Here is a 17,755-nt window from a genome sequence, read left to right as displayed (position 1 = left end):
CTGTGTCAAATAAATAAATAAAATCTTAAAAAAAAAGAGAGAGAGATAGAGATTCATAAAAACTTAAGAAACAGAGCATTTTGAAATTCTACCTTATAGCCTCCGATGCGATGTTCCTGCTTAAACTCCTTTCCGTTCTTCAGCCAGCGCATCGCTGGTGTTGGATTCCCCCCAGCCGGACAGCGGAACTTGACGGTATTGGCCGCAGGGACAGCATGAAGTCGCTTTTCCATCTTTTCTGTGTTGGTCCAGTACGGAGCTCCTGGGGTGGAAAACAAGATTACGATGTACAGAGAAGGAGAGCTTCATTTCCATAACAGGGGAGATAATGTTACTTTGTATGTGAGCGAGCTGACATGCTCAAAAATCTCCTGGTAATATTTACATTAGGAAAAAAATTTTCTGAAGTCTAGCAGATGGCCTAGCAGAAGTCCCTGGAGAGAGACTATTTGGTAGTTTGTGTCTCTTAACAGGGGAAAAGTTTCTGAGGTAACTTCTCCCCCTTGTTCCCAGTCCCAGAGTATAAATTCACAGCGAATCATGTTTTCAAATGCAACTTTACATGGACAGTGTCAACACATAGGTAACTAACAACAGCTGAGTCCTCCAAAATGTATCCTTTTAAATCACCACACCTAGCAAGTGATCACATACACACACAAGGTGTGCTCGAAGCCAACTTAGCCACTGAAACTGTAAGGGACAATCAATAATAGAATTTACCATTCTAAGATGAGAAATCATTCAGGAAAGTATCATTAATTTCCCAGGACTTTATATGACAAACCAAAAAGCCCTATCACTAATTACGTTTTAATTTTTTTTAAATGAGCAATGATTTTTCAGTGGTTGTGAATGCCATAATTCTACCGCCGTCTCTAAACAGGAAAATCTTAACAGAAGGCTATCGATTTCATGTTCTATGAAGGTGAGCCCTCTAAATGACCTGCAAAGTTATGGATACAAGTGATTCTTTAAACTCACAAGATAACTTTTTAAATTCCCAAACGAAGGATATTTTATCTAAGTAAGAACCGCAGCATTGACCCAGAATACCATCGTAAATTCTTCATGCCTGCCAACAGTCAGCACTGCTGACTGAGGGCTTATTTGAAAAACAGAGCTCTAAAAACTCTTACATGTTTAGCATATTAATCCTGACACGAATCTGATAAGAAGGCATTATTATAATCCTTGTGCACAGACAGGGAAACTGAGGCACAGAGAAGCTACAAAGTTAGGAAGAGGTACAGGCAGGTTTGAGGCAAGGCACTCTGATTCCAGAGCCCACTGTCTTTGCCCCTACTCTCCAAGGCTGGTAAGAACCAGCTTCTCCAAGGGGTCAAAATCCATACTTTCAACCACTCCGATGTTCAAGACCGGAGTCCAGTACAGCCAGCCCTTGCCAGAGGCGTGCTGCCTTCTCGATGACGGCCCAAAAGTTCCACTGAAATCTCGTATAGCTATTCAACTTTTCACGTGTGTTTCTGTAGCCGAAATCTCCCTAAAGCATCTATCAACAGGGGGCCTTGTACATTCTAGAACATTCTAGAACAGTGAAATGCTAGAAGCCTGATTCATAACGTGTTTACTGCTGATGAGGGTTAGCCTGAGCAGCAGCACACACATTTCACAAACCAGAAACAAACACGTCCAGGCAGGGGTTTTGTCTCTGATGCGGATTTAGAAGTCTCCTCTATTCTGTGGATGGCACAGCCTGCTCCCGGGAGGGGGTAACAATCCCCTGCCCTTAACAGCCAGACTCCCATGGCAAAATGAGGAATGGGAAACAGTGCATTCAAAACACCTACCCCTGTTTGCCTCACCCTTGCTCTTAAAACCTGACTATAAAAGGTGGAGCTGAGATTTCTTAACAAGGGCATGCCGAATCTTCTTTATCCTTGTTTATCTAAGCATCAGCGTCGATGTGGATGGTGTCTACACGATGCCAAGACCGTGCAGGCAAGGCAGAGCCGAGGTGGTCGGTCCCGTGTGCCAGAGAAAGAAAGGCCAGAGCAGGGGCAGGGGGAGAGCCAAGGGAAGAACAACGGGGCTGCGCACTTTCCTCTTGAAACCAGTTGTATCTGCAATAAGTAGGCAACTCGGTAGCCATTTGGCTTTGGGTGTCAAATGCCCATAAACACACCCATTCTTTTGAGGGCTCACCAGGGACTACTTGATTGCTATTCATCACAAGACTCCCAGGGCCTGGCATCTACTGGAACAATTTCAATAATCTTTCTATTTTTTTTTTTTTTTAAAGATTTTATTTATTTATTTGACAGAGAGAAATCACAAGTAGATGGAGAGGCAGGCAGAGAGAGAGAGAGAGAGGGAAGTAGGCTCCCTGCCGAGCAGAGAGCCCGATGCGGGACTCGATCCCAGGACCCTGAGATCATGACCTGAGCCAAAGGCAGCGGCTTAACCCACTGAGCCACCCAGGCGCCCTTCAATAATCTTTCATTTTAAAAGCTTCTACTTAGAAAAATCCATCCACAGCCACAGCCACTAAAAAGAAACCATTAAGAGCACAAAATAAATAATGAGCTTTGTCACTACACAAAGACTTTTATAAATCTGACCGAAATGAAAAGCATACTTCATGCTGTCAGGTGTCCATACTCGTGTCATTTGTTTAAGTAAACACAATGGCCTATTCATATGAATTAGCTAAATATTAATGTAGTAACTCTTTGAGATAGCATCAATTAGGGCTGAGCTGGTCCTCTGGAATGTCTTTTTATTTTTTTTCCATATAAAAGGAACCAACAGATATGTGTTTCAATTCTATGAGGCAGGATTTTTATGTTCCCTAAAATGCTAAAAAGTAGGATTTAGTGGAAGGACCTGGGAATGTTGCTGTGTTCCCCAATCACGGAGCAAAGCTGTCCGGGAGGCAAGAACTCACACAGGGATCACCCCAGACCACATGAGCCCGTACGGGCCTGGCCTGTGGCAACAGCACCCTGGCAGCCAGCACCTTTGTCTTGGCACCTAAGGAACAATTTAAGGACAAGAGTGCAAAGAATTTTGCTGGAATTTCTGGCAAGAAGCCACTTCCCTGGGGTAAAATTTCAATCGTTAAAACTGCACCTATAAAATCTGCTCGTGCAATAGAAACGCAGGGCCATGAAGCAGGGTAGGGGCAGCCGGCTTGTCACCTGAAGTCACAGAGATGCCAGGTGGGCGGGGCACTGTAAAATCTAATCAACCAAGTCAAAACCCATCACCTACACGTCTCGGGCTCCATCGGCAAATGCCTGAAAACCGTGACTTGACGGAAAAGCTGTCGAGCCAAGTTTTCCGGGTTCTCTGTGGGGGCAGTGCTGGGCCACCCCAACACTCTGCCCAGTCCCACTCACATCACACAGGACAACACGCTTCTGTGACAAGGCTTTCTTCTAAGATTTTGAGCTTACACATTAAAAAAACTTTTTTAATGAGAATGATGTTGGAGGGGAGGAGTTATTATTTTATAATCGTTCCTCCTGAAATAAACTAGTTTTATGTGAAGACTGAAGAACGTGGAAGGTCTAGAAAAATACTGAGACTGTAGAATTAGGCCTCACTGCGTTTTCTTGATCAGCGGCCTCGTGTCCTCCGCGAACTTTGTACTCGGTGTTTTCTGCCATTTTTGCAGTCTGGATACGTGGGAATGCTAGCTACCTCCTCTCACCCCACTCCCCAACACACCCACACCCCAAGAACAACAATGCAGCTGGGGAGAGACCAGGACCTGGCTCCTTTTTTCAAACCATGGCTGGTGAACCGTGTTAACTCTCATTTGCAGAAGGAACTCACCGAACGAATTAGCAGTTTACAAAAGCGAGATGGCCCTTGCATGTAGTAGGTGTTCAGTGCAAACATCACCTCAACAACTTTATAAAAGATGAAACTTGTGTAGGAGTGAGTTTAAAGTCAATCCATAGAAAAGGAATGGTGATACAAATCTCGGACGGCACAGAGAAACAAATTCCACTAAGTCAGAGGTGAATAAGTTGACCTATAGGACAGGTGGGTCCCTTCTGCTCTGACATTCTCAGATCTTCTGATGTAACATGTAGCAAAAGAATGATGCTCTCTTAGTCATGAAAGAAATACGAACAATGAGCTTAAAGGAAGAGTGAAACCCATAGAAAAAAGTAAGTAAAGGAATCAAGGCTTGGCATTCCATCAAGGAATATGATACCTATACTCGATATTATTTTCCACCCAGAAACAGTTATTGTATATTAGTGAAAATGCTACTCGAATTTTACTTTAATAGGGCAGTATCCTCTTAAGATGTGCTGGTTAAACAGAGATGTAGAATCCCGCAGAAACTTCCTTCAAGATTCCTTCCACCCACCACCTCCATCCCGCACTGAAGATCCATCATATCCTTCACTGGGCCTCTTCTCTGTCATTTACGTGGTTCTGTCACCGGAATGGCTCCATACTGAAATGTATCCCCTTCAGGGTCTGCTGACCAGCCACAGTACAGCACCTGGAGGGTGCAGCCTGAGTCGTCTTTCAGCGCATGGAGTAGGCACTCAAGGGTTTATTGAATGGACAGATGGATGGATGGATGGACGGAGGGACTGACAGACAGATGGATAAATGTACAAGATGGACAACTGCTAAAAGCTTGAGCTACAAAATGAAGGAGCTGAACTGAATGTTCTGATAAGGTTCCTCCCCGTCCTAACATTCTGTGCAAGTATTCCAGGCAGATATCGATCGTGTCAACACACGGTAGGTTTAGAGGGTTTCTTGTGACCGTGCCATTGAAAACATGGGCTGCTCCCCAAGAAGCCCTCACATGCCCCAGAATGTATGCCAACATGGACATCTACGGTTTATGGTCTCCTTTCTTTCTGAAATCAAAAAGAGAACACAGTCCAGCAGTTTAAAGGAAAAACATGGAGTCATATTACCACTGTACCAAGAGGCCTCAGTGACCGTCTGGTCCAACGGCAGGTCTGATCAATGTCACCCAGAAAGGTCGAGTGATCCGATCTAGGTTGCATGGCCAAGGCCGGGCTGAGGCAAGACCCAGGCCTCCAGCTCCCTGGACAAAGCTCTTTCAACCCCTCCAGGCTGCCCTTTGAACTCTCCCATGGTAATTAAGTCAAAAGTTCAAGATTTATGTGAGCTGTGGATGCTGATGACTGCCAACTGTATTTTTATTGATGCAAAAATAAAAAAACACAGCCTGTTTCAGCTCCTAGATCAAGTCTCACAAACTCCCTAAAGCCCCACTAAGGCCTCTGTCTTAAGTCTATAATTAGGGCCTTTAAAAATATCACTAATCAGGACATTTGAATGCTTTGACCCTGACTGGGGTGGGGGGGGGGGAGGTCTCTGAGCGCCGACCCCGTCCTCCAGGACACTGGGTTCATCTGGTTTCAGTTTTGAATAAACTCGAAGAAAACAAATACAACAAAATACAGAGACATAAGTGAGCGTGTGGTTATGGGGTCGGCAGGCTTTACTGGAGAATCTCATCAAAAACAACAACTTGCTGACCAGTGACACATTTGATAAGAAACACATTAGAACTCGCCAGGCAAGTGACCCTCCTTTGAAATGCCTGAGTCTACTGGGAGACCAGCTGCCCCATGGGAGTTCTAGGATCTGCCTTCAAAAGAAAACCCTCCACTTACTGGCTGTGCTGGATGACCACAGGGGAGGCCAAGAAAGAGATAATTCAACCCAACCTTCCGAAACAGAACACCATCCCTGGTTTTTGTGATAAAACACCCAAACCAATTTAGGGTGAGGTTTTCATTATGAAAGAATGTCAAAAAATTCAGGAAGGCTGTGTGCTCTGGGTATTATTATTATTATTATGATTATTACTATTATTTTCAATTCCTGGAAACTGCAACACAACATTTACCAACTTAGATATGATCTCTACCAAGTAAAAAACTCAGAGCAAAGGTGACGGTGAACTGTTAATTATCAGCAGGTTAAGCACAAAAGGAGTATGGAATCTCAGGCCGAGTTCCTTCATTTTCCCCGGCCGGTTCCAAAAACATTGCCTTTCTCCCTGACACAGAGTCTGAGAACCTGCGGCTCTCAACAGGAATGAAACCGAAATAGGAAACTGCCTTGTCAGGGCGCCTGGGTGGCTCAGTGGGTTAAAGCCTCTGCCTTCGGCTCAGGTCATGATCTCAGGGTCCTGGGATCGAGTCCCCCATCCGGCTCTCTGCTCAGTGGGGAGCCTGCTTCTCCCCCCACCTGCCTCTCTACCTACTTGTGATCTCTGTCTGTCAAATAAATAAATACAGTCTTTAAAAAAGAAAGAAAGAACATTGCCTTGTGTCTCTCTGCACTCAAGAGAAAAAAACCACTCCAGGAGCAAAAATCTCGATCGAGATGCCTCGCTATCACTTCTCTCTAGTTCAGCAGTTAACCTGAACTTTGTCAATCCTGATCTTCCCGAGAAATAAGTCTCCAGCTCTTCAGAAACATTAATCACTTAAACACCCGCTTGAGGTAATAAAAATCACTCGAGGAAAAAAAATGGACATGCACGTCTACTTATTAGCTGCCAGATAACCCATTAAGATACCTGCACCTAGGGGAGGCAAGATTATGCTTTCCCTGCTGAAGTAGAAACTCTGAACCTTTCAAAACCCTCAACCTGGATCCATTTCAAAAATCAGCATTTGAAATTACAACTTTCAGAGTGAGAAAATCTGTTTCACTACAGGGCATACGTAAGCAGCGTTATTTCCTGGCAGCCAAGCTTGTAATGACATCACAGGATTGCTCCGCTCGGGGAAACGTCTAGGGATGGTAAAGTGTGAGGTCATCAGCTAGTCAGCTGCTAAAATATGACCTGAGAATGCCCTTCCCATCTGCGATGGAAGGACTTGACTTAAAAGGCAAGAGAAAAGTCAGGTCAACCAGATCAGCCCATTGCAGGGATTTTCAAAGCGTGGGCAACAGGATGCAAATAAATGCTGGATTTTAAAAAGGGTCGTATGGTCAGTGAGTTTGGAAAACCCTGGGAAAAGCCAAAATTAAACAGATGTTTTATCACTGAATGCTGCAGAGTTTGTATTATGCTTACGGATGGACATTGTAAGTCTCTGAGAAAGGGTCATAGGAGGAGGTATTTTTTTCAAATTCATTTCAAAATCCAACTCCTTCTTGGCACAGAATTATTCTGGACTAGGGTTCCAAAGGGATATACTTTGGGAAACACCAGCTTGTCCTCTTAAGGCACAGACCAGACCTGAGCATTACCACTTGTAACCCGTAGAAGACGTATGTGAGGACTGTAATTTCACAAACTATTCCCTGAACATCCAGGCGAGTCCTTGCCTCCCAAAGTGGTCTAGCAGGAAAGGCGGGTCTGAGACACGATGCGATGCTGCCCATGATGCCAGAAAACAGGACACATGAACTTTCAAGATCGAGCCACTCGGTCTGCTTGTGTAAGCAAGGAAATCTCTATAGGGAAGCCCATTTTTGAGCTGAGCTGGGTCTTGTACGATGCTGTGAGAGTTAAGGTCAACCTAAATATTGCAAAATATCCCTATAAAAAAATCAGACCTACTTGCATGGCCAAAATTCAACAATCCTGCCTTAATTTGGAGCTTATCTTTGCCACTGTCCCTGACTACCATGCTTTTTGTACTCCATACAAAAGTTAAGAACTCCACCAGGCAGATAAGCTCGCCTTCTTACAGCTAACCACCCAAATTAGATAAACAAAATCTAGCATACCAGCAGAGGGAATGACCTGCAATATATTTTTCAAGCCATCGACTGCAGAACAACTACCAACCCCAAAAATGGGAGAGGAAAAAAAATCTCTGAGACAAGCCCAGAAATGGGACTGCCAGCCCAGGGTCCCTGGAACATCATTTGTTAACTTCACTGAAGAGGAACTTTCAAACACACCCCAGTGGCATTTCCAGACAATCAAAAGGCACCAGAGGAATCAGTTTGGACACACGGGTGTTTTCCAGGTGGCTGAAAATGCATGGAATTCGGTGCTTCGACAATTTTCCCTATTAATCAGGTCAGGCATTTGACACTGGAGGTGGCAAAAAATTGTTTTAATGGCAACATCCCCTTCCCCGCCTTGCCAATTACCCTGGCCATGGCATTCCTCTGTCCACACAGGCCACAGCTGCTTAATCTCCGCTGCCCCAGGCTGCGCCTGTGAATCAGACCAGCCTAATCACACTAACAGATGGCAGAGGCCAAGTAGCCAGCTAAGAACTGCTATCACTTTAAATCGCATCTAATGTTTCACAGGCACCAAACACAGGCAGCTCCCGACAGCACTATCTCCCTGGTACAGCTAACACCGGCCCTTAATCACTGCACAGCACCCATCGCGGGGCAGACTTGGTGTCATTCGAGAGCTAATTACAAAGAAGCCTGGTCCCAGGGTGAAGGCATGGCGTCCCTTCAGTGCGTTCCACTCTCTGGCCCGTCTGCACAGGCACCGGGCAGTTGGGACTAGTGTTCAGGAGGAAAGCCTAGAGCTCCGAGGCAGGTAATCCTTCCCAATCGTCAGAAAGAGGGTCGGTTCAGTCGGTCTACTTGTTACGTAACCTATACCTTGCTGTTACATTGTACCGCGTCCCAAGGATTGCAGGTAACCTCCATCAGACTTGGTTCAGCGGGACAGTGCAGCGGGCAATCATGCTAACATAACCCAGCTGCTGCCAGGGCCGATATCCCAACAGTGGGCCCCACTTGGGGCTATAAACAACACCGCGCCCCCTTCATCACCCTGGGGACTGGGAGAGGGGCACTGTGACTCGACATGCAACTGATCTACAAGTAAATGGCAGTTTTGCCTTTTGCTCGCTGAATCGTTAACTTCCAATCAATAACACAGGAATAATGCCTTTCTCTACCTTGTGGGATGCGGTGGGGGCAGAGGGGGGGATGCTCTGCCCGAGCCAGCAACCAGCACAGAGTCTGCCCAAAGCAGGACCTCCAAAGCAGGGTCTTTTGTATCCTCCCCTGTAGAGCCAAAGAACTAATAACAGGGAATGAGTGATGTCCTCTGATGCACCAGAGTTTCATTATTAAATGGTAATAATAACTTTGTTAAAGGGTTGGTACAAATCACAGCAGAAGACAGTTTCACTCACCCACTGTTTTATAAACAAGAGCTCTAACGGCAAACTCCTGCTCAAGGCACATCGACATGTAAGAATCCCTAAGTCAGAGCTTATCATTCTTCACGGGACAGGAGAATCACTCCAGGAGTTTCTAATTCAGTGCGTCTGGGATGGGGCCTTGCCATTTTCATTTCTGGTAAGTTGTTAGAGATGACGCTGATGTTAGTGGTCCAGGCCCTAAGCCTTTTTCCGAAACAGGGAAAACTATAGACCAAAATATTTTCCTTTTTGCCTAAGCTGCTAGGAGACTCAGGGACAAGTGCAATTCCCCACTTAACACATTCTTCCGGGTCCCTGACAGTTTCAATTTTTCTCATCTTCCCTGAAACAGCCCTGGGCCTCTTTTAATAAGTGTCGTATTATTTAGGACTTGTTTTAAATTTATGAAACTGACGAAAATCCTTTTGGAAAAATGTAGAATGTAACACCCGAGGGAAGAATGCCGGGGACCCGTCTAAAATCACTCTGGGAACACGCAAGCCGTGTTATCGGAAAGACAACAAAGGCTCTATTTTACCTTCTTTCTTGAACAAACGCAGACACTCTTCTGAGCGCTGTACAAATACAAACTCAAATACAAACAAAATCCTCATTAACCCCAATGGACACTAGGTCTATTCCCGTTTTACAGTTGAAGAAACTGAGGCACAGAGGTAAATTACTTGCCCGAGGGACAGAGGTAAGAGAAGCCACGTGCTTCTACACCAAGGCCACCCACGTGTCACTGCTAGCATTAACTGCCTTCACAAAGCAAACGGCACGTGCCGGCCCCCTTCTCTATCGGTCTGCAGAGTAAGGCACACTACTCCCCTTACTTCCGCTCGGCACGCAGGAATGTTTAAAAAGGCCCTGGTTTCCCAACCTCAGCCCTACGGACATCCTGGATCAGATCCCTCTTGGTCACGAGCGGTCCAGGACACTGCAGAAGCCCCCTGGCTTCCATCCACTGGATGCACTGGCATCCCTCCTCCCCCTGTTGGGACAACCAAACACTGCCCAATGTCCCCAGGGAAGGGAGGAGGAGGAGAAGCCCCCCAGCGGAGAACCCCCGAGTGAAGCCCTGCACGGTCCCAGGACACCAGAAGATGGCATTCGGTTCTACTCGGGTGATGTCCCCAAATGGTGAGAAACCAAAGAGAAAAAGAAACTCAAGGAAAGGAAAATCGTGACGGCTTTCCAGAGAGAGCGGCTTTCTGACACAGTAAGAAAGAACAAACGGTAGAGAAAGGTGTACAGGAGCAATGGTTTATTCTCAGAATTCGAAAGTCGGGAGAGCAGACACAGCAGAGCAAAGGCGAGGCTGCAGGACAGACACGGCATCCGGAAGAACGGACGAGATGACAGGTTAGAGTCCGGACTTCCCACCAGGCTCTGCTCACTCCGGAACCTTCTGAGGCGGCCACTACTTACTCTTGTTGTTACTGTTCTCACTGACAAAATCCTCGGAGCCGTCTGTGTCGTCCTCGTCATCTCCAGATGAGATGGCATCTGTATTCAAAAGAATATAGCCATGGTTGTGTTTGTGCGAAGCAAAAGGCCGTAATCACGTACAACTCGGTCCTTCTAGAGAGGGCCTTCCTCAACCCGGGAGCCCACGCAAGAGTCCGAGACCGTGCTTAGCGAAGATGGTTTTAATGGCTTAAATGTTCTCTCCGTGATGACAGTTGATCTGCATTATGATTCGCAAAGCTTTCTGCTTTCACGTTATTTAAACATGCTGTCAAGCTGGATATATATCGAAGCTAGATTTTTAAGCTTCAAACAGCATTCAGGTCCCCAACAGATTGACTGATTGTGTTGTGATGCGTCCAAAGAGTCTTCCCAACACCACCTTTCAGTTCTCAGGATCCCCTTCAAGAAGGGAATCTGTATTTAGTCCCTAGCCCAACTTAGCCCCTGTGTGGCCTTCCATCCATCCACTGACTTCTCAAAGCAAACCTTTAAACTCGGCCACACAGGGGGACCATGCAGTTCCCCTTAACTGCATGGAGGAAAAATCAAGAAGGAGAGAAACTCACATTTTAATAAAAGGAATCAGAAATCTTCCCCCATCAAATTTCAATCTTGGGTTCTACATGCCAAGGATGCCAGTCCCATGGCAGGGGTGGGGGGTAGGGTAGGCGGGGAATGGGAGTTGAAGATGCGTTTTTACTTCTACAAGAGCGGACTGTCTTAGAAGGGAAATGTTACTTTGCACACGAGAATCCCGTCATTTTTAACGACCAGCCTCTGTGATCGAGCTGGTCCCGTGGAAGCACTTCAGAAACAGATCAACAGCAAACTATAAAGCTCTGTGCGTGGCATCCAATTAGCGGCTCCCGCTATGACTTCGCTCATCCAATATGATTTGACCCACAAAACAGCTACAAAGGAGAGAGAGCGGAGGTCCCGCGGGCCAACTCACCTGTGACATTCACCATGAAGTAGACAGCCTCGCTGTCTACCGGCCTAGCCGCCGTGCATGCATAGAGGCCGGAGTCTCTAGGCGTGGCACCTTTTATCTGCAAGTATTCCCCAGTAAGCACTGTCCTATTGTTGGGCCCCAAGTGTACCCCATCCTTAGTCCAACTGATCGTGGCGGCATCTCTCAACGGACAGCGCAACTCTAGCGACTCCCCGGGCGCGGCCACGTAAACTTCAGGTTGGGAGATTTGGTATTTGGTTGGCGGCTCTGCAGAAAGGTAGGAGAGAGAAGACGGAGACAGATGGGAAGGAGGAAAAGGAGTGAACGTCCAACAAAGGTCAGTGGCGGCCCGTTTATTCCCAGGAGAGGCTGTTGTTGGTTTGCAAATGGCCCGGGCAGGCATTCACCGCTGCCCACGCCTGGGAACCCAGGAGACAGCCTGGTGCACAGAGCAGACTGAGGGTCCGAGACGGGGACCACAGGAAGCGCCCAGCAGAAGCGGCCCTGCTGGGTCTGTGCGAGCTGGACGGCTGTAAACACACACCCGAAACCCAGCATGGAACGATATCATAAGAAAACTTTTCAGTCGATTGCCAGTCCCAAGTCTGCCTGCAACTGCCACACCTGGCAATTCTATTCCTGTGGCATTTTTTCATTCGTAGGGATGTGTGTTTTATCATTTTTTTCATTCAGGGCAACTGCACAGCTGTGTGTCTATACCTACACACACATACACAAGTACACACACACACACACACACACACACACCCCTCTATTTATTTTTGCTAGACTCTGTTGTCACAAAGCTGAGCTTCTTACAATGAAATAGCCTCAAACTCAAGGGAGACAAGGGAGTCCTTCTACAAAACTCTCAGGCTCAGATTGCTTTGCTGGTCTGGAGACCTAACTCTGTGCTGGATAAGCTGGAACATGCTGTTTTTCTTCACACCGAAAAGATCAAAATGCCCGTCCGAGAGGCGGTCTCCATATCGCACTCAAATCGATCTGGAAACAAACCTACTGAGCGTTGCGCACCCGAGCCTCGTGCCTCGGACACTGCAGGACCCATCCCCACCCGCCAGCTCCCCCGACACATCCTGGGTTCCAGCCCCCTCAGGCCTTTAACTTTATGTCCCTTTAGGGGTCCTTCCTCCCTCCCCTCCCCATTTACCCAATTCATGCTTCAAGGCCCAAACCATCCTGTTGGGTGTGAGCTTGTCATCCGTCCCCCAGGCCTGGGGTGACGTGGATCTCCCCTCCTTGTTCACCTGCCTGCTTCGCCCACTTCTGGGGAAGCACCACGGATGCCATGGCCGCGTCCTGTCTTCTGGGGAGACAGCGAGGTCTAGACGGAGGCCTCAGGTCCTGCCTGAGGGTCCCGCCCTGCCTCCAGGCATACACATGGAAGGGGCCCGTGCTGACCAGGACTGCCGGCACCAGATGTGCAGGGCAAGAGGGGCCGGTACAACGTGCGCAAGGAGAGGGGAGATGGAGCCACAGGCCGGAGCTGCTGGCTGGGACCCACGAGGACCCATGAATGGGCTTTCATCCCTCACAATGGGAACTGTGAATGGTACCCAGAGTCCCAGGCCCAGGAACCCAAACCTCCCAGCTCTGGGATGGCTCCAAATCTGGGCATCACGAGGCAGCTGTTTTGCCCTTCTGAGCAAAGTCGGGACCAAACTCCCACGTAACAAGGGAATAAAGTCGCTTCGTGCCTTCGTTCCATTGTTGAAAGAAGAGGGAAGACCGCGTGCCTCTGCTTCTAGAAATTCTCCACAGCACCTCCATCAACAGCCAACATGGGAGGCCCAGCGCTCCCCAAAGGGGCACCTCCAAAAGCACATGTGCCGAGACGGGCCCAGACGCCGAAGAGGATGTGGACATAAAGGGACAGCCGCAACAAAATAGAAGAAAATAGAAGTCAGGTTTACCATGGACAAACCTAGCCGGCAGCAAGGGCAGAAAACCCCAACTCGCAGGCACATTACATCTCCCAAGTAAATCTGTTTTCCTCATTCAACACGTGCTGAACACGTACCACGGGCCACACTTTAGCCTGGATGCTTGGGAAGCAAGGGGGCGCAAGAAATCCTTTGCAACACGGGTGGGACCTTAATTACAGCGGAGGCGACCGGCAATAAAGAGAAAATCGGCCAAAAATAGAAAGTACAGGAGGTGGTCTCAAGGGCCAGGAAGCCCAAGCCAGCAAGACAGCAGCACCAGCACAGACCGGGGGGGGGGGGGGGGGGACTCGTCCCAGAGCGGGAGCTGGCAGACTGCGGCCCCCAGGCCAAAGCCAGCCATCGCCCGTTATTGTAAACAGAGTTTTGCTGGCTCGCGGCCACGCTCGTTCCTGAAGTATTGTCTGGGGCCGCAGTTGTTACAATGGCAGAGCGGACGAGTCCCAACAGATGCCCTCTGTCCTGCAAAGCCTTGCCCTTTACAAAACGTTTGCCAAGCCCCGTTGAATGGGCTGTTCGAGGAAGGCTTCCCTAGGGAGTGAAGGGCAAAGTGGCTTTTGAAAAATGCCGCTAGGAACGTAGCTGGGAGGTCCTCAGGCCACACTTCCTGAGGCTGGTCAAGTCCTAATGCAACTGAACTGCAGGACAAAGAGAGAGACCTTGAACTCTGAAGCCTGGGCAGAAAAGGGGAAGGAGGAAACATGTAGGCGAGAGGAGAGCGGAGAGGAGGAGAAAAACTATTTTGGTTTGGCCACAAATCTCAGCCTCTGCCCCACTTGCAGCAGCCTGGAGCCCCTCAGGGCCCACAGTGTCCCAAAGGACGGCTGGCCCACCCCTTCCACAGCTGGTCAGAGCAAGGATCAGATGCCCTTTGGTTCCCTATAACCGACCAATAATTACTGAAAAGCACCCGCAACGTTAGAGTGAATTTACACGGGATCAGCCTGGGTCATGAAATGATCAGTATCTGTGAGGCCCACATGGCCTCATGCGCACATCACTAAGCATATTCCTCTGAGTCAGAGCTGGTCATCCAGAGACGACGGACGAGGGGGAGCTGGACCCAAACCATGATGTTCCCCTCTCTCTTCAGGAGAGATGGGACCCATGCAGCCAGCCTGCCTCTACCCTGCCCCTCAGGTCAGAATGATGTCCCTAATACAGGCAGGCAGGGAGATGCACGCACACTGCTTTAAAAAAAAAAAAAAAAAAAAAAAAAAGGTAAGCAAGATACTTGCATTTATGATACAGAAAAATCTCTCCCCTGACCAAGGTAGAGCCAGGATTTCCCTGTTTTTAAAGGAAAGCATTTTCACTGAGAATCCTTTGTCTCACCTGAAATATGGAAACCACTAAGGCTCACCAAAACCACAGGGGCATGGACCATGTGACCAAAGACACAAGTATCCTTCCGGTCGTAGAAGGGACAGGGCACAGGAGGCCTCATGTCAGGGACCGTGTCCTGTTTGGGGCTGGACACACAGGGGCTGCTTGATAAATGGGGACCATCCTGCCCGAGAAGAGGATGGAGCCCTGAGGCCCAAGTCCACTCCATTCCTGCTTACCTCCGCATCCCCGGCCCCTCATCCACTGACGAGCAAGAAGGCCCAGATAACACAGTGTCCCCTGGGAGGGCCCAGTGAGCCGACCAGCAGGAACCTCATCCTCCCGCCTGTAACTCGCTGGGCCCCTGACAGGCACTGCTGCTGCCTTCCTTCCGCTCCTGCCAGAGGATGCTCAGACAAAACCTGGATTGGCGGATCTCCGCAGGACACAGGACGGTTTTACAGACGGGCTCCCATCTCCACAGAAGAGGACTTACACTAAAAGTGGTTTTTCTTCCCATTGAAACCAGGTCAAAACTGTCACCCAGTGTCCCAGTTAGGTGATAAGCTCCAAGATAGTAAAATAACTCCCCCACAGATATCAATAATGATGTCCATCCATCAGATGAAGCTACCTCACTGACCATGAGTCTGACCGTGACTACCGCATGGGACATTCAGAAAGCACGTGCTTCTCCCTCACCGGAGCGATCCGTTCACACAAAGCTCACCCGGGCTGTGTGAGGCCCAGCAAGACCGGGGTGCATGCCAGAAGGACTGAGATGGGGGGTGAGCAGGGGAGAGAAGGGATGCCGTACCGGTCCACTGCTCCCAGGAGCAACCCTGCCCACCTGTGGGTTCGGGCATCGGACACCTCGGGACAAGGTGCCAAGGACATGGGTGCTTTGTCTGGAACCCCAACAGCTGGCTCCATGGGGGCCACTCTGTCCCCACCCATCCCCAAGAGGCCAATCCGGGCTGGTTTCTCTTCTGTGCCTGAATCCTACAGGTGGCTTTCTTGCCCATGCCAGGCAAAAACGCTCCCCGAGTGCTCTGCCCACACCTGCACAGGTATCTCTCTCACCCCAGTCCTTGGACACCAGTGACGACGCGGCAGTGATGCTCCAGCAGCCTCTCTGAGGTCGGTCCACTTCCACGGACACAGCCAGGGCCGTCCCCGGACTCCAACCGTGGCTCGGTCCACTCTCTAACACATGACCGTCCACACAGGGCAAAGTATTCCCCGGGGGAGATTTAAACAATACCTTTTATAGTCATATTAACATTTCCTGGATTTGGGGTTTTGTTTTGTTTTGTTTTTCGGGTGCCACAGCTTACTTTTGACCTTTCTTGTGCAGAGCAGGGGCTGACATCCCCGTGGAACGCACAGTCCAACGCTGTTCTTCATCTGATCCCGCCAAATCACAATGGGGGTAGGCTCCAGAAGCCACTGTGCTGCACACCAAATACTCTTTCAGGGATGTCCCCAGACAGACACAGAATGTCCCCGCCTGTCTTTCATAATGTAAGTTCACAAAGAAGTGAGAAAGCGAGCAGACACACACACTAGCGTTGGGCACTGTCGCTGTAACCTAAAACCGCTAAGCAGGTAGGCGGGTGAGGTGACGTCCGGGGAGGGCTCTCCGTGCTGCTTTCTATGACCCGCCCGCACACAGTGGGCACGTGAATTTCAACTTTCTCCCCAGAAGTTCCAAACCCTGAGAAGTGCCAGCGGCAGGAGGTCTCACTGCTTCTCTATAAAGTGACCACTGGGAGGTTAGGAACTGGAAGAGCGGGCACGCCCGCAGCGGTGTTCCCCGAATGCCGTCTGTGCGATCCCCGCCGTGGGCCACCCCCCACTGCCCTCAGGAAGGCCTCGCGCCCTCACCCCTGGGGAGCGGAGGGGCCTCATCGGGGCAGAGAAGGAAACTGAGGCAGGGGTCATGAACCGTCGGAGTGACACTGCACTGATGTCACTGGCCGCAGACCAGTGTTGACCTCTGGGTAAACAAGCCGAGGGAAGCAAATCCTGGCTGACTGTGCCCAGCGGCCTGGGGAGGGCTAGGGAGGGTAGGGGGGACATCCTGCTAAAGTCAGCAAAGGGCCATGACTTACACGCCTTCACCGCGCCTGTTCCTGGTCCCTCGCCAGTGTCACCAGCAGGACCGCCTGGGGACAACCGAAGCGGGGCGGGCATTTGGAACAGTAAGCTATTTCAGGTAACGCTGTATGTTGCCAAACCAGCCATAGCAGCAATTCAGACTGTCACTTTTTATAACGTTTGCCTATAAACTCTCCCGTGTGGTTTTTGAAATGGCGCCCAAGTGCAAACAGAGAACAGATGGGAAGCCCACATCTCGCCCCGTCCAATCGCTTGCGGAGCGCGGACGACAGATTTAAACTGTTCCGGGCGAACAAAGCGGCTTATGCCAGCAGGACGACGACGTCACACGGCACAGAGTCAGCCTCTGCTGGGGTTTCCTCAGGACGGTGGCTTTTCACGAGCCGAGGTGATCACGGCTAAGAAACAGGAACCCCGGCTTCGAGGATGCGGTGGGGTGGCCCCCGGAAGGCAGCCCCCCGCACTCCTCCCTCTCAGATACCCAGGGGCACCCAAGCCCCAAACATATTCCTCCAGAAAGGGTTTTAAAAAGGTAGAAAGAGCAAGAACTGGGGAAACAGATCCCTCACTCTCGACCCCCGGGTGTGGACCTGGAGCGGAGGCCCGGCGGGCGGCAGGGTGCGGGGACAAACCCGCGCCCCTCGGCACAGCTCGGGGCTCCCACGGGAACTGTCGCACCAGCCCCGGGGGCAGGAGTAGTAAAACAGCCTGGGTTTCCTGGTGCCCTCCCAGATACGGCACCACCCCATACAAGAGAAATAAACATCACCGCCGTGCGGCTGCCAGCGTCGGGACAGAAG

The 17,755-nt window shown here is 49.5% G+C and overlaps 1 protein-coding gene across 16 annotated transcripts in view; it reads right to left on the bottom strand.

The window, feature by feature from the left end:
* The window catches only part of FGFR2 (fibroblast growth factor receptor 2), a 102,277-nt gene that overhangs the window by 62,704 nt on the left and 21,818 nt on the right, over window positions 1-17,755 (bottom strand). For 7 of the 16 annotated variants that reach the window (XM_059173005.1, XM_059173000.1, XM_059173002.1 and 4 more), the window contains exons 3-5: window positions 11,545-11,811; window positions 10,551-10,628; window positions 93-262 (exon numbers count right to left, since the gene is read on the bottom strand). In XM_059173005.1, coding sequence (XP_059028988.1) covers window positions 93-262; window positions 10,551-10,628; window positions 11,545-11,811 — 515 coding nt within the window. The remainder of the gene's footprint in view (window positions 1-92; window positions 263-10,550; window positions 10,629-11,544; window positions 11,812-17,755) is intronic. The other 9 variants (XM_059173015.1, XM_059173007.1, XM_059173009.1 and 6 more) reach the window with 2 other exon arrangements.

Source organism: Mustela lutreola, chromosome 4 (genome assembly GCF_030435805.1).
Source record: "Mustela lutreola isolate mMusLut2 chromosome 4, mMusLut2.pri, whole genome shotgun sequence".
NCBI classification, from domain to species: Eukaryota; Metazoa; Chordata; class Mammalia; order Carnivora; family Mustelidae; genus Mustela; species Mustela lutreola.
The sequence above is the reverse complement of the archived record's forward strand: the minus strand, read 5'-3'. Positions and strand labels throughout refer to the sequence as shown.